Raw genomic sequence first — 14,065 nt, forward strand, 5'->3', positions numbered from 1 at the left:
GTATATTTAGACAGACATAATGAGAATAATAATGTGTTTCTTTAACATTAAATAGAGCTGTTAACATGTTCTAGCAGAAACCAACCTACAAGTCTGAACCTGAAAATTAGCATCATATGGGACCTTTAACTGGCCATAGTCATCAGAGTCAATATGTAAACTATCCAAACATAACTTGACCTACTAATTATAGCAAATACCAAAAATATGTCTTAGGGTAAATAAAAAGCCATACCATTAATACAAAGGAGGAATGAATGTTTATTGAGTTTTCACAATGTAGTCTCATTTAACCTGCTACTGGATTTACAGTTAGTGTTCAGAGGTCAGTGCATAAAGAAATATAAGCCACCTAAGTAATAAAGGGATACGGTTAATGTGGAACGTACCATTGTTACACGATGGACTGATGGAGAGATAACAGAAAAGTGTAAAGGTCGAGAAACACAAAATGAAAATAAAAAAAAGTAAAAAGATTTTCCCATCTTTAAACATCAAAATGAATGCTATAGCACACTTAAGAAATGTTTCCCACTTCACTGTAACCTCCTCTTTATCATGGCTGCAAACACTTTTCTGAAGTGCTATTTTGAATAAATTCAGTCTGTTTTAGTAAGACTGCTTAACTGGTGTTAGGTTCTATTTTTTATGGACTGTATATGTAGCACAACTCAGGCCACTGAACACCTCTCATTTTAGTTTACAGCTCTAATCCTGGTTTTTCAGGGGGCCCAGATACTGCAGCCTTTCCACACATCAAAAGAAAGAAAAAGAGGCAAGTATTTCAGCGTCCTTCTATATCTTATAAGATAACGTGGACAAATATCTTGCCTTGTGTTATTAAAGAAAACTTCAGAAAGCCGCAGCCGTCTCCTGATAACATGAGGTACAAAATCACAAGTGTTACCTTTTTCATTGACTGCAAAGACTACACAGAATTACGATACACATAAATATTCAACTACGCTCTTTATCGGCTATCAGTCACATAATTCTCACTGTCAAGGTCATGATTTGTGTACCAGATTATCCTACCGTTAACCTTACACGAGGCGTCCTATAATGAAGCAGTAAAACAAAGCACAAGTCACACAATGAATTAACAAGTGGGGGGTCTGATATGACATCACAGTTTAGCAGCTTTAACTACCTGATTAAATAGCCCTAATGGTTACATCTGTGAGTGCTTTAGAGAAGAAAATCATATTGGAGGTACTTAATTGCTTTGTTATCGCATGTCAACCTTCATTAATATAATGCTTTTTAGCACTACTTTGTGCACTGACTTGAGGCAATGGTGCCATTGTAACACCTTCAAAGCCCTTCAAACTTAGCGTGGGGCATTTGCAAAGCTCAAACCTGCACTATACGCACCACCAATTAGCTGCTACAATACTCCTTCATATGAAAAACAAAATGTTATCTCACTGCCAGAAATCACTCTACGCAGATGACACCCCGTTCTCAGTCACAGTGTGAAAAACAATCACAGAAACAAATCTTTCTCTTGTTTTCATCATAATAGTTGACCTGGATGGAAGCCACTGCAGGTCACAGTCAGTCGCTAGCCTACACTACATTCTTCCACACGCACGGCTTTAGGTACTGTTGATTCTAGTAAGGCTATGGTCTGTGGATTTAGTATGCCTTCAGAATGTAGTGCTTCTCCGCTTTGCTCATACATCCCCGTCCTCAATCCGAGCCAGCTGCCTCTCCAGCAGCTCGATTCTCTGGCTCTGAGCAAGGACGACTGCACGCAGGGCCTTCATTTCTGCTAACAACTCATTCAACAACTCGTCCTGAAAGAAGAGGGACAGGGAACGAGTCAGACGACAACTTTGCGCATTAAAAAAACGTGAATCTGTCCACTCACCTCTCTCTTCGGCCTCTCTGTATTTCCATCCGTCTCCCTTGCGGCTACTCGTGGCTGTGGTGCCTCTTCTTCCGTCTCCTTGGTGGCAGAGCTAGATATGGATGTGGGAGTTGCTGCGTTGCCTGCTGAAGGCTGGGCGGCCCCGGCCCCAGAGTCCTGCGAGACGAGCTTCGGTTTGCTTCTGAGGGTGTCCCTGTGCTTGGATGGATGAGCCGAGTACCCACCACTTAGAGAAACCAACAGGGGCGGTGCATCCTGCCCAGCGATCCATTCATCAGCGAGAAGAGCCGGCTCCGAGCCAGCTGTGTCCGGGTAAAGGTCTCCCTGAAACAGATCTGACTGGGGAGGCAAGATGGAAACAGAAAAGTTAATTATAAACTTATGGAGAGTTCCTGGGCATGCAGAAGACTTTCAACTTTTGTTTTAAAATACTTCCAAATATAATTTGGTCATCTTGAAATTGGATTTACTTTTTTAAAGGCTGTGCATGGCTTACCTTTCGTGGCACGGTCATAGAAATGGGTTCCACTTTCCTTTCATGCAGTTTGTAGAACCTACAGAAGAGCAGGAAATTAGTCATCTTGTTTAAAGGAGGATAAGTCTACATTTTTCTGAATGTACACAAACCCCATGAACAAAACAACACAAAAAACATGTCTCTAAGGTCTGTCGAACAGTTTCGTAGCCAATGTTCACTTCTTCAACTCATGTGGTAAAATGTTGGGTCTCTGTGAATCAGAGTGTGGTCTAGACCTACTCTATATTAAATCTGGCATGGCAGGAAACATGAGCAAACATATTTACCTTGCAATTTCACACTTGTTGACATCAACACCTCTTTTACTAAGAAAGCCTGCACCCTTTTGAGGCTCCTTGCTGCTGTATAAGCTGAGGAAGTGAACATAAGGGGATTCGTCCGTCACCTCAAAATACCGGATGGTGCAGTCCCCCTGAAAGCCAGAAGAGAATCTAAGTAAGACGACTGAACCATTGATGAATGCCATTCATTTTACCATCTGAACAAACGTGTTCTTTACATAAACCTGATGTCATACCTTTCCACACAGGTAGACCATGTTCGTGTCAGGGTCATAAAATGGTAAGAGAACCCCATTACTTGTATCCATCTCCTGTACTGCCATTGGCTCAGAGAGATCCTTCTGTAAAAAGAAAAAGAAAAGGGTCACATAAGAACTCTATATCCGTGTAAGTGCACGCTATATTTAGAATATTCTCCACCACTTAACCACTTACCCTTGCTATCAGACAGTCCTTTCCCCACCAAAAATCAACTGCTGTGCTTATATGTAGGAATACAGAAGTTCTACGGTTGACAAAATGTAAAGTGGTGAAAATACAGTATTCTAAATATAGCGAGCACTTGAGGCAAGTCTTCTTTTAGGTGGCTGCTTCTCCAAACTGGGGGCGTGCCGACCATCATCGCCTGAACTTAATACACTGACTGTTGATAATTTCTTCATATAACCCCACTTCAAAATACCTGAAATATCCCTTTAAAGGTCCGATATTTTGCTAATTTTCAGGTTCATACTTGTATTTTGAGTTTCTACTAGAACATGTTTACATGCTTCAATGAAAAACAAAAAACAAAAAAGAAAACATTATTTTTCTCATACTGTCTTTCTGAATCATAGACTGTATAAAAAATGGATGTAGTCTCTACGTCGCGGTCCGTTCTCTCAACTTGATCCAATCGTCCTCGCCTACGGGAGTCGCCACGATGATTTCCTCTCACGATAAAGAGATCCATCCGTCTGGCTGACGTATACCTCCGAGGAGAAGTGAGAGCCAGCGCCTAACTGTCACTCAAGTGGCCGCGCCCCTAATTATTCAAACTTAAACCTCCAATAAAATAAAAACTAGCCTTGTACAAAAAAAATTCACTCCCCTCAGGGTTGTCATAGAGATATAACCTAAACATACAGACTGTTTTTGTACCAGGCCTTAAATAGGTTTAATTATGCTGTGAAAACGGCCTATTAAACATGGGGGTCAATGAGAAAATGCTCTATTATGAAACCTGCCCCTAGTGGCCACACGACAAACTGCGATTCTTGACACTTTGGTATTGGATCGACCAGGAAAACGCTGTGGTTGGGGCTTGGCCTGAATATACCTGTATTCACACTCCAGTTTAGCGCTTGTCTCTTTAAGCCCCCCTCCAAAAAGCTGGGGAATTACTGTAGCGGCACTTTATACCTGTACATAGCATACTGCGGTTGTGTCATCACGACCCTGACTAACTCAGACTGCTGAAGCCTCATGTTAACTTGGATAAACAAGGATGAACTTACTATACGTCCATCCACCACGTCAACTGTGTCATGCCTAATCACTGAATGTGAATGTAAGACTTACTGTATCCCACAGAGCCAGCTGTCTCTCACTCATACGGCTGAAGCCTGTGGTCAGGATCTTCCCATCTGAGAGGAACACGGCTCTCATTGGTCTGGTCCCATCATGAACCTTCTCTTTCACCTGGGAGAACAGTAAGAGACTGGTAAATGTGGAGGCGTAGCCATGAAGAAAGAAACTATAGGACTACGTTACTGTCAGGAGGTGCACATGCATGATGTAGTGTCTTCTTTTGTTTGCATCTTCTCAAAAAAGTGAAATAACCTTGAGGACAGTGCCCCGTCTCGGGTCGATGACACGCAAAGCCTTGTCCTTGCAGACGGTACAGACAGCACTGCCGTCTTTGTTCCAGCTGACACTGTAGATAAGGTCTGGGTGGGCATCACTCAGCTGGTACACAAGCTCCCCTGTGCCCACGTTCCACACACAAATCACATTATCGCAGCCTAGAGAGAAGAAGACATGACACCCATCAGCTCATTAAGTGCATGAACGCTAAACACAGGAACATAAAAGGTGATTGGTGCCTTGTGATCTGAGAGATGCGATGAGTTTATACATTTAGAGCATGTCTGATCTGTGGAGCAAATCCATTAAGAGGTTTGTATGAGGGTTTGAAATTGAGCAGCAAGTACAGTTCGGAAAACAGGAAGCCAATGTAGGTTTCTGAGAATAAAAGAGAAGTTGTCTGATTGATTTGAGAGGCAGCAGACAGAGGCAGAAGGTACAACCTTTACAAATGTGGAGTAGTATTCACAGGGATTTGAATCCTGAGTATAGAGATCTAGGAGGGGGGCAAGATGGGACTGCTTAACTGTAAGGATGAGACTAATGTTAAAGGCCCTGAAAAACCTATTTTCTAAATCAGCACTTAACGCGATGTTTTCTGACAAAACAAATATTTTTATGGGGATATTTCTGTGTTTGTGCCACTGATTTGAAGGGGACAGAGCTCAGTTGGAAAAGTGTGATGTCGTGTACATTCGAGCATCTGAGAATTGTAATATGTGAATAAAAATGTGATGTCGGGGTTATTTCCATTTGTTTCCAACACGGTCAATCAAAGCTTTCTCAAGAGCTGCTGCCCCAGCAATGCTGGCGTATACCTGTCATTTGCTAACAGCTAGCTACGGATTTGGAACCAGGCTTTTTTACGAGAACAAAAGCGTCCCGAAAGTTACTTCGCTGATGCTTGAGACTTTTGAATTTACTACAATTTAACATCTGCTGCCTCTCTCTTCATCTGTTCTTGAATGTACTGTAGCGAGAAACGCAGAGCGAGCAGCATGCCGTTGGGTGGTGCAACAGTTAACAGGGGCCCCCTCTCAATACACTACACAGTGTGCACGTAACACACTACTAATAAACACGTTTCGTAGAGCTCAAGAGAATGCACTCGGCACTGCACTTCTTTGGGTACTGAGCAATACACCCGCCAAGTGTGAAGCCGATCGGATGAAAGGTTGTCGAGAAAATCCAAGGACAGACATTTACATTTGAGTTTGAATGGACTCCCTCACACTGACGCCACTATTTGCCTAATTTTAAATACACATCTAAATGGCTGAACAGTCTGTCTCTGTGGCTACTCAAAATATAGGGAGCGATCAGAGCTTGCAGTAACAGAAGACAGCAGCCGTGGGTTGAGGTCAACGTGTCGCACATCAAAGTCTACTTTCTCTGCTTGTGAACGTAAACGTAGGACGTATTTTAGCAGAGAAACAACATCTAGCAGCTTTATAGCAGTGTAATTATTTCTCAGGTTTACCACCTTCTCCTTTAGACTTGCATTACATGCTATGAATTTCCGGGGGGGGTGGGGGGGATCCAATTCCTTGCTTGTATAATGCAGTAGTATTTGAACTGTCCGTCACTGAACACCAACACAGTAAGATAAGAGCTGTTCTTCAACTCTCACTACTTACAAACGGATGGGTCACTCTTCTCCTGATGATGCCAAGTGTTTAGCACATAACATAGGTATAGCTGGCAGCCATGTTTGTCATTGTTATTGTACATATTTGTTAAAAAAGGGAACATGGAAATGGATTGGAGTGCCAGTACACACTTCTCAAAATGGTCTTGTTGCACAATGAAACAGCTGCTCGAGTGCACGGGTAAAAGAGCCGAGTGTCTAATCTAGTCATATTTCAGACAATCCAAGCAGTTTTTTGCAACCAATTAAGGCGGCACTAGAATGTGATGAATGACCTTACCTGCAGTCAAGAGGATATTGAAGGCCGTTGGGTGCCAAGCCAGGATTCCCACTCTTTTACTGTGTCCTTCGAGGGTCACAATGGCCTCAGTCATTGGGCTCGTCAGGCCCCCGTCTGGGATCTGCCACACCTTCAATCCACCAGACACAGCACATGTTTATTTGTGAATGTGATCCATTCAGGTGTACAAGAGCTACTTATGTTTACTATGCATAGCAAGTTTGCACAGCAAGGAACATACAAATCTTAATTAAATAGAGAATAATTCTGATTCTGAGTAATATAAAAAGGCATACAGTTAGCTTAGCTTAGCATTAAGACTGGTGCCAGAGGGAAACAGTTAGCCTGACTAGTCAAGAAAAAAAATAACCCCCTTGTAAAACCACAAATTTTCATTTTTACACTTCATTTTCTGTAGAAATTAAACAAAGATATAATGTGTATAATATGTTAATTAGTGAGCTTTACAGGTGCGTGGACAGGGCCAGGCTAGTTACCCGCCCCCACTTCCTGTTTTCTATTCTAAGCTAAGCTAACCTTCTCAGAGCTGTAGCTTCATATTTCCCTAACAGACTTTTTTAAGATAATTTTTTCACCCTTCAATGTCTTTATGTTTTTAGTACGACAGGAAATGGGGGGAAAAGGGAGCGGTCACATGTTGCAAAGGGCCGCAGGTCAGCATCTAACCCTGGCCGCTGTGGCGAGGGCTCAGCCTCAGTATATGGGGAACACGCTCTATCAGGTGAGCTCCTAACACGAGCAACTCCTCCTCCTCTTCCTCCTCTAGTTGCAGAGAACGCAGCAGCAGAGGGGGTTGTTTAGTTGAACATTAGTGGAGTCTGCATGACTCATTAACCCTTTAATTGACTGAGGTTTATGTAAGTTCAGAGGATGACAGTTAAGAGAGAAAACAAGAGAGCAAAGTAGTCAATTATCAACACAAGTGCTTGAAAGACATTCTCTGTTTCCAGCTTCTCAAATGTGAGAAAAATGCTGTTTCTCTATGTTTGATATTAAACTATTGGACAATATATTCTTTACACTGCTGGTTGAACAAAACAAGCAATTTCATGATGTCAACCAGGGCTCTGAGAAGTTAGCTGCCAAATTAAACACATGATCTATGTTGGATAGCGCATTGGACTTCTAGGCTATAAAGCGATGGCATTCAAAGGTTGTGGGTTCGAGTCCCACCGGAGTCGCATTTTTGTTCGCGCACCTTGTTCCTCATCTAGTGGAGCCATTCTCTATTTTAATAGACCTGGGGTGAGGAGCCATGGAAAAAACAAATCAGTTTTCGGTTTGTAAACTGAGTTTAAAAAAAAACACATCACATCAACATATCCTCAACATGCACTACCATATGTAGTGAATACGTGATGTTACTAAATATCTTACTTTAGTTTAAATCTATTTTATGTAGCCAACGTTAGCTAACTTAGTACTAAAGAATCAACTGAATGTGTCAGGTTAGAAGAATACCTTCAAGTTGGTTTCTGATTGTTTCCTTCAAAATAAAACACATTTTAAGGATACAAATAACGGTGCACTCAAGCAGCTGTTACCTACGAGTTAAGTGGATGCATATACGTACGTAAACGTTAAACCGTTAGTAAATAATGTCTATTTCGATGTTCTTTACTTAACAGTCCGGAAGAGATATGTGTAGCAAAGGCAATTTAATATTCTTCCATAGCAGCTAAAAAAAACCCACCTCGACATGGACAAATATAACAACCAGTAACATGGTCCCTGAAAGATCAAGGCAAACACAACTGTTTGAGAAGATGTAAAAGAGGTTCAGTTTGATTTTTGTTATCTCAAAAGTTTATTTCATGTACATTTAAAGATGTTTATAAATGAACCCTGATGAAATTTCAAGTATGTTTTTGTATTTTTTGGTGATTTCACACTGTTTTAAGCATGTATAGCATATAATAATGATAAATACTTGCCAGATTTTGAGAGTTGCATTTGTCCCTGCATTTACATCACAGGACACTAAAACACGAGCACCTCAAATGACTCAAATGCATGAGCCTTGTTAACCTACCACCTCTCCTCTTCCTCCTCTAGTTGCAGAGAATACAGCAGCAGAGGGGGTTGTTTAGTTGAACATTAGTTGAGTCTGCATGACTCATTAACCCTTTAATTGACTGAGGTTTATGTAAGTTAGAGTCTATGGCCCCGACCATGGCTCTGAAATATCAGTAACTTAACTATAGTGATAGATCTGCGGTGGTTTCCGTGGTGCTGATTTGTAATTGCGACTTTCTCTTTGAGCGCAGACCATCTGTCAGTTTTCTGAATCGAGCTGCTCACAAGTCACGGCCTACCGTCACCCCCAAATCTCCTACTGACACCAACTGTAAAAGGGTCACAAACCCATCACCGCACAAGCGTGACAAGCCTTGACGGCGTTGACCTACCTTTACTGTGCAGTCCTCTGAGGCACTTGCAATGATGTTGTCGTCATGAGGAGACCACTGGATGTCCAGCACCGGTGCCGCATGGCCGCAGACTGTGGGACAGGACTGATCGATTCTGCCGCTCTGCGGGTGAAAACTATAAGTTAAGATCATGACACTGTGACAGCTGGCAAAATAAACTTTAACATGTTACAGGAAAACCTTTGTCCACTATTTGTCTTGTGCTGCAAATGCATTTGCCAGACAAGGATCAAAGCCTGAAAGATTTGCTGACATATTGCTTTTAGTAGCAGAGTCTAAGATGGGAAACAGTCTTGAGGCTTTTAAAAAATATCGATCCACTGTTTATTTGATGCCGAATGTAATGCAGAGGTGGGGTTGGACCTTAGTGATCGGAACAACGAGGAAGGCCCCTCCTCCGCCGGCTTCGATGATAACAGCGATGAATTTAGGGTTGACAGCACAGAGGGGGGTGTCACACGTCACGCGGGACACTCTGACGTCGTCAATGCAGTGCTCAGTTTTCCACGCCTGGGCGAAGACGTGGCGGAACTTGCTCTGCCTGACAACACCTCGACGGAAAGACATGTCTGTGGAGAAGAAACAAAACACGACAAGTGGTACATTCAGACGATGACAGTTAAGAGAGAAAACAAGAGAGCAAAGTAGTCAATTATCAACCACAAGTGCTTGAAAGACATTCTCTGTTCCCAGCTTCTTAATTGTGAAAAAAAACACTGTTTCTCTATGTTTTATATTAAACTATTGGACAATATATTCTTTACACTGCTGGTTGAACAAAACAAGCAATTTCATGATGTCAACCAGGGCTCTGAGAAGTTAGCTGCCAAATTAAACGCATGACCTACGGATGACTTCGTAATACATTGGTTTGATAATTTAATACTTCAGTTCCCCCGCAGAAACTTAACCAGGGCTGTCCGATGGCAAGGTAAAGCAGGGGAACTACTATTACAGCATACACTTGATATTTTTTTAACATGTCATTTTGTAGGTGTCTAAAATATGTTGAGCCGCCGCACACATCCACAACAGTACATTAGTTAGCTTTCATACCTAACAAAAGACAAGACAAAAGAATACATTATTGCCTAAACATGTGTGATGCACAAAGACCAAGTTGACTATTCACATAAAAAAGCCCTTAACTTTTATATTCAAGCGTTTTTTCTCTTACTTCTGCTTGGATTTTACACATGAACGTGTGTTATTTGAAAGTATTTAGCGTTACTCACATTAAAACTGATGTTTCTTTAAATATTGTAGAAGCGTAACTTTATGATCTACATGCCTTTGGTGACAAACAGCCGTGTTTTGTGCTCCCATGTTGGATGGGCTAAATGTTTGAAAAGGAAACAAAAACTAACTATACACACATGCAAAATGAGGCTTCAGTCATTACCATTCATAAAAAGTAGAACCAATTAACTTTGTTATGGGTTCCTTCACTTGCGTGCAGCTACTTCAAATCATTGAACATGCAGATATTCTACGGTTTATTCTGCAAAATCCCCAACATCTTTGGCTGTCAGCGAGAGAGGGAGAAAAGGGGGTGGTTGTATAAACAGCAGGCAAATTCTTTCAGACTGGGAGTCTGTCCTGAAAAGTACAGTCAGGCTTCAGTGGACAAAAGGGCATGATCCGCCTGAAAGCAAAACATGCTGTGGCAGTGAGGGGGAAGGGGGCTGGGCAGTCTGAGCTGCTGAGGCAGGGGATCAGTAACTCTGTCTATCTAATGTTTCACTATTGTCAAAGCAAATTGTATTTTTTTAAAAGGTACAGGCCGTCCTCTCTATTGTTTCCCTGCAGCTTGTGAGGATAAAACTGCTCCACCTCCATGCAGCCCAACACTAACGCTTCCATCGGCATTCAGATGACTTAATAGTGTTATGAAGGTTGTTTTATTCCAGCTATATTGTTACAAAATATCAGATCGGTATGTCCCATTATTAAAGCAATGTGTGGTTCTATTGTTGTCTGCGCGCAATGCGAGGAAATGTGGCTTTTGGCGAAGAGTAACTACATGCATGGGCAACAAAGGACGTGCAGCAATGCGTGGGTAATTCCTGAATGAGACATTTCAAGGAAAAGGACATGGTTATAGCACAATCATAGCATACCTGGCTTTCGACCTTTGCCTAATTGGAAAAAGGATCACAAAAAAAGGACCAGGGCGTGAGGAGGAGGAGGCCAATAAAATAATCCGCCGCCCGCAGCAGTAACTTAATCCTCTCCTGTGTCCAGGCGGGCGTTCACGTCGATTGCGTAGACCTATATCAAAATACGTCCATTAGAATGATCACAATCGTATTATTAGCAAACGTTCAGCTATTCTCATGTTGGCCGGCCTAATTGCGCGCGTCTGGTGGAGTGAATCTAACCTGATGGCGCATGTCCCGCACCGATCGATAGCTACATTAAATGCGCGCACCGCGACGCTGAGTAGAGCCGAGCCGATGGTGATGGTGATGCGGTGGGGAGGAAATACAGGGCAGACGGTGTTCGCCCCGTCTCCCGGTACAAACGCCTGGTTTGGGATTGAGCAGGATCCCAGACACTTCCGCTCATGGCAGGATCAAAGACACACGGGAGTCAAGATGAACAGCATCCGTCCACTAGGATCCGGATGTGTGCGCGCATGCGAGAACTGTGGAGGGCTAAACATGACTTCAGATAAGTAACGGCAGAGTTGCATGTTTAAATACAGAAATGAATGAATACATAAATGCGTGAATAAATGGGACCTCCTACCTCATTAACATGGACACAGAAAATAAGAAAGAAATAAATGTAGGTGGACAAAAATGTAGAAATAAATGTGAAGAATTTATTTCAATTTTATTTTTAGTGCCAAATCATAACGGATGTTATCTCAGGACACTTTACAAACTAGGTAAAGACCACACTCTATGATAAACATAGACCCAACAATTCCCCCGTAGAGTACGGTGGCAACGAAAACCTTCCCTTTAACAGACAGGAACGTCAGCCAGACCCAGCTCTGTGGAGGACGGACATCTGTCTGCACCGGTTGGGGAGGAAGAAAAGGAGAGAGAAAGAGAGAAAAGACGCACAGATGGACAGAGAGAGACAAAGACAGAGACAGACACACTTACAGTAACTATAATAATATCTATAGTCATGTGAATATGACTTATATGTTATGGCAGTTAATCTTTCTGCATTTATTCATTAGTCTATGTATTTTTAAAATATTTATGAATGTATTCATGCATTTATTAATTCATTCATGCGTTTATTTATAATTTTATTTAGTTATTTCTGCATTTCTGTATTTATTTTTGCATTTACTGCTTCCCACCAACGACTGTTGTTGGCACTTGGAGCCCAAAGGGTTCCAGTGACATCATCGGCCTTGTGAGAGGTTAAATACCTGGATCTCCACACCGGACATTTGGACCAGACCCAGCCAGGTCGGATGCGTACATGAACTGATGAAGCCTCTTGGATGAGAGGTGAAACGTCTTCCTAGACAAAGTCCAGTTGTTTTTGACTGAAATCGCTTTGGAGATAACGATGACCTGGACAAATGAAAACATTCACAGGCCTATTCCTGTTTATTTATGCATTTACGTATTCCTCTATTTATGTATACATTTATTTGTTTAATGAGACTTAAGTTTAGCCCATATAAAACAGTCCTGGGGGATGAAATATCGACTGGTTGAATGTACAAATTCAATTTTATTAATTGATTAAAGTAACAGTAATACATATCAAATAGCGACTTAAGTAAACGTTTGACCCGTTTACAAAGAGGCTGGAGCAAAAGCAAACCCTCAGGCTTCAGATGACTCTCAGGGATAAAGCAGGATAGGGATAATATGAGGACATTTTTTTACCCGCGTTAGTGCATGAGTCCGGTCTCGAAACCGCGTTTCATGACTCGGCTATGAGTGAACTGGTCAAATTGTTCTTGGATGCTGATTCGAGACCAGCTGTAAATTATATGCATTGATAGGGTACTACCGGCCGAAATGGGTTTTCTCAGGAGGGTGGCTGGAGTCTTCCTTAGAGATAGGGTGAGAAGTTCAGCCATCCGTGAGGAACTCGGAGTAGAGCTGCTGCTCCTTTGCGTTGAAAGGAGCCAGTTGAGGTGGTTCGGGCATCTAGTAAGGATGCCCCCTAGGCGTTCCAGGTGTTCCAGGCACGTCCAGCTGGGAGGTGGCCTCGGGGGAAACCCAGGACTAGGTGGAGAGATTATATCTCCACACTGGCCTGGGAACGCATCGGGATCCCCCAGTTACAGCTGGTTAATGTGGCCCGGGAAAGGAAAGTTTGGGATCCGCTGCTAAAGCTGCTGCCCCCGCAACCCGACCCCGGATAAGCAGTTGAAGATGAGAAGAGATGAGAGATGAGTTGCTGTTAGAGATAAATGGTGTCCATTGATCCATCGTAATTCATATCGCAATACTGGCATTGGAAAGTTACGTTTGCATATTATGGTTTCAATGGAACTGGGGATCGATCCGTCGACCTTGTGGCTTAAAACGCTCCTGAGCCACGTCCGTCAACCGTACGTGGCCCTTTGGCGCCACCCAGTGTTCAACGTGCCACAAAGCAGGTTCATTATTTGTGTCGAAATGAAGCGGCGTTGTGAAGTCCCTAAGTCAGAATTCAGACCCTAATGACGGTGTTTACATACGGTCACACATATAAGTCAAACACTACTACAAACACAACACCACAACACCGACATACTGTGTTTGACCCGTAGACTACTTCAAATACGACATGGTTCAGCCTATGCAACAGGTGGCTCCGTGGCGCAATGGATAGCGCATTGGACTTCTAGGCTTTAAAGCGATGGCATTCAAAGGTTGTGGGTTCGAGTCCCACCGGAGTCGCATTTTTGTTTGCGCACCTTGTTCCTCATCTAGTGGAGCCATTCTCTATTTTAATAGACCTGGGGTGAAAAGACATGGAAAAAAAAAAAAGTTTTTCGGTTTGTAAACTGAGTTTAAAAAAAATAAAATAATTGCATTGTAAAGTAGCCTACAAGCCACATCAACATATCCCCAACATGCACCACCATATGTAGTGAATACGCAATGTTACTAAATGTTTTACTTTAGTTTAAATGTAATTTTATGTAAATCTATTTTATGTAGCCAACGTTAGCTAACTTA

The 14,065-nt window shown here is 42.3% G+C and overlaps 1 protein-coding gene across 1 annotated transcript; it reads right to left on the reverse strand.

Moving 5' to 3' along the window:
* Nucleotides 1-253: 253 nt before the first annotated feature.
* On the reverse strand, nucleotides 254-11,447 carry coro1b (coronin, actin binding protein, 1B). The gene is made up of 12 exons (XM_083936631.1): nucleotides 11,297-11,447; nucleotides 11,036-11,186; nucleotides 9,279-9,484; nucleotides 8,895-9,017; nucleotides 6,466-6,595; nucleotides 4,514-4,695; nucleotides 4,253-4,372; nucleotides 2,929-3,033; nucleotides 2,678-2,823; nucleotides 2,370-2,427; nucleotides 1,874-2,212; nucleotides 254-1,799 (listed from the first exon to the last, which is right to left on the reverse strand). Exons 3-12 carry the CDS (start codon nucleotides 9,480-9,482, stop codon nucleotides 1,677-1,679), a joined length of 1,530 nt encoding a protein of 509 aa, XP_083792757.1. The 5' UTR covers nucleotides 9,483-9,484; nucleotides 11,036-11,186; nucleotides 11,297-11,447; the 3' UTR covers nucleotides 254-1,676.
* Nucleotides 11,448-14,065: the final 2,618 nt, after the last annotated feature.

The sequence above is a fragment of the Echiichthys vipera genome (assembly GCF_963691815.1).
Source record: "Echiichthys vipera genome assembly, chromosome: 22".
NCBI lineage: Eukaryota > Metazoa > Chordata > Actinopteri > Perciformes > Trachinidae > Echiichthys > Echiichthys vipera.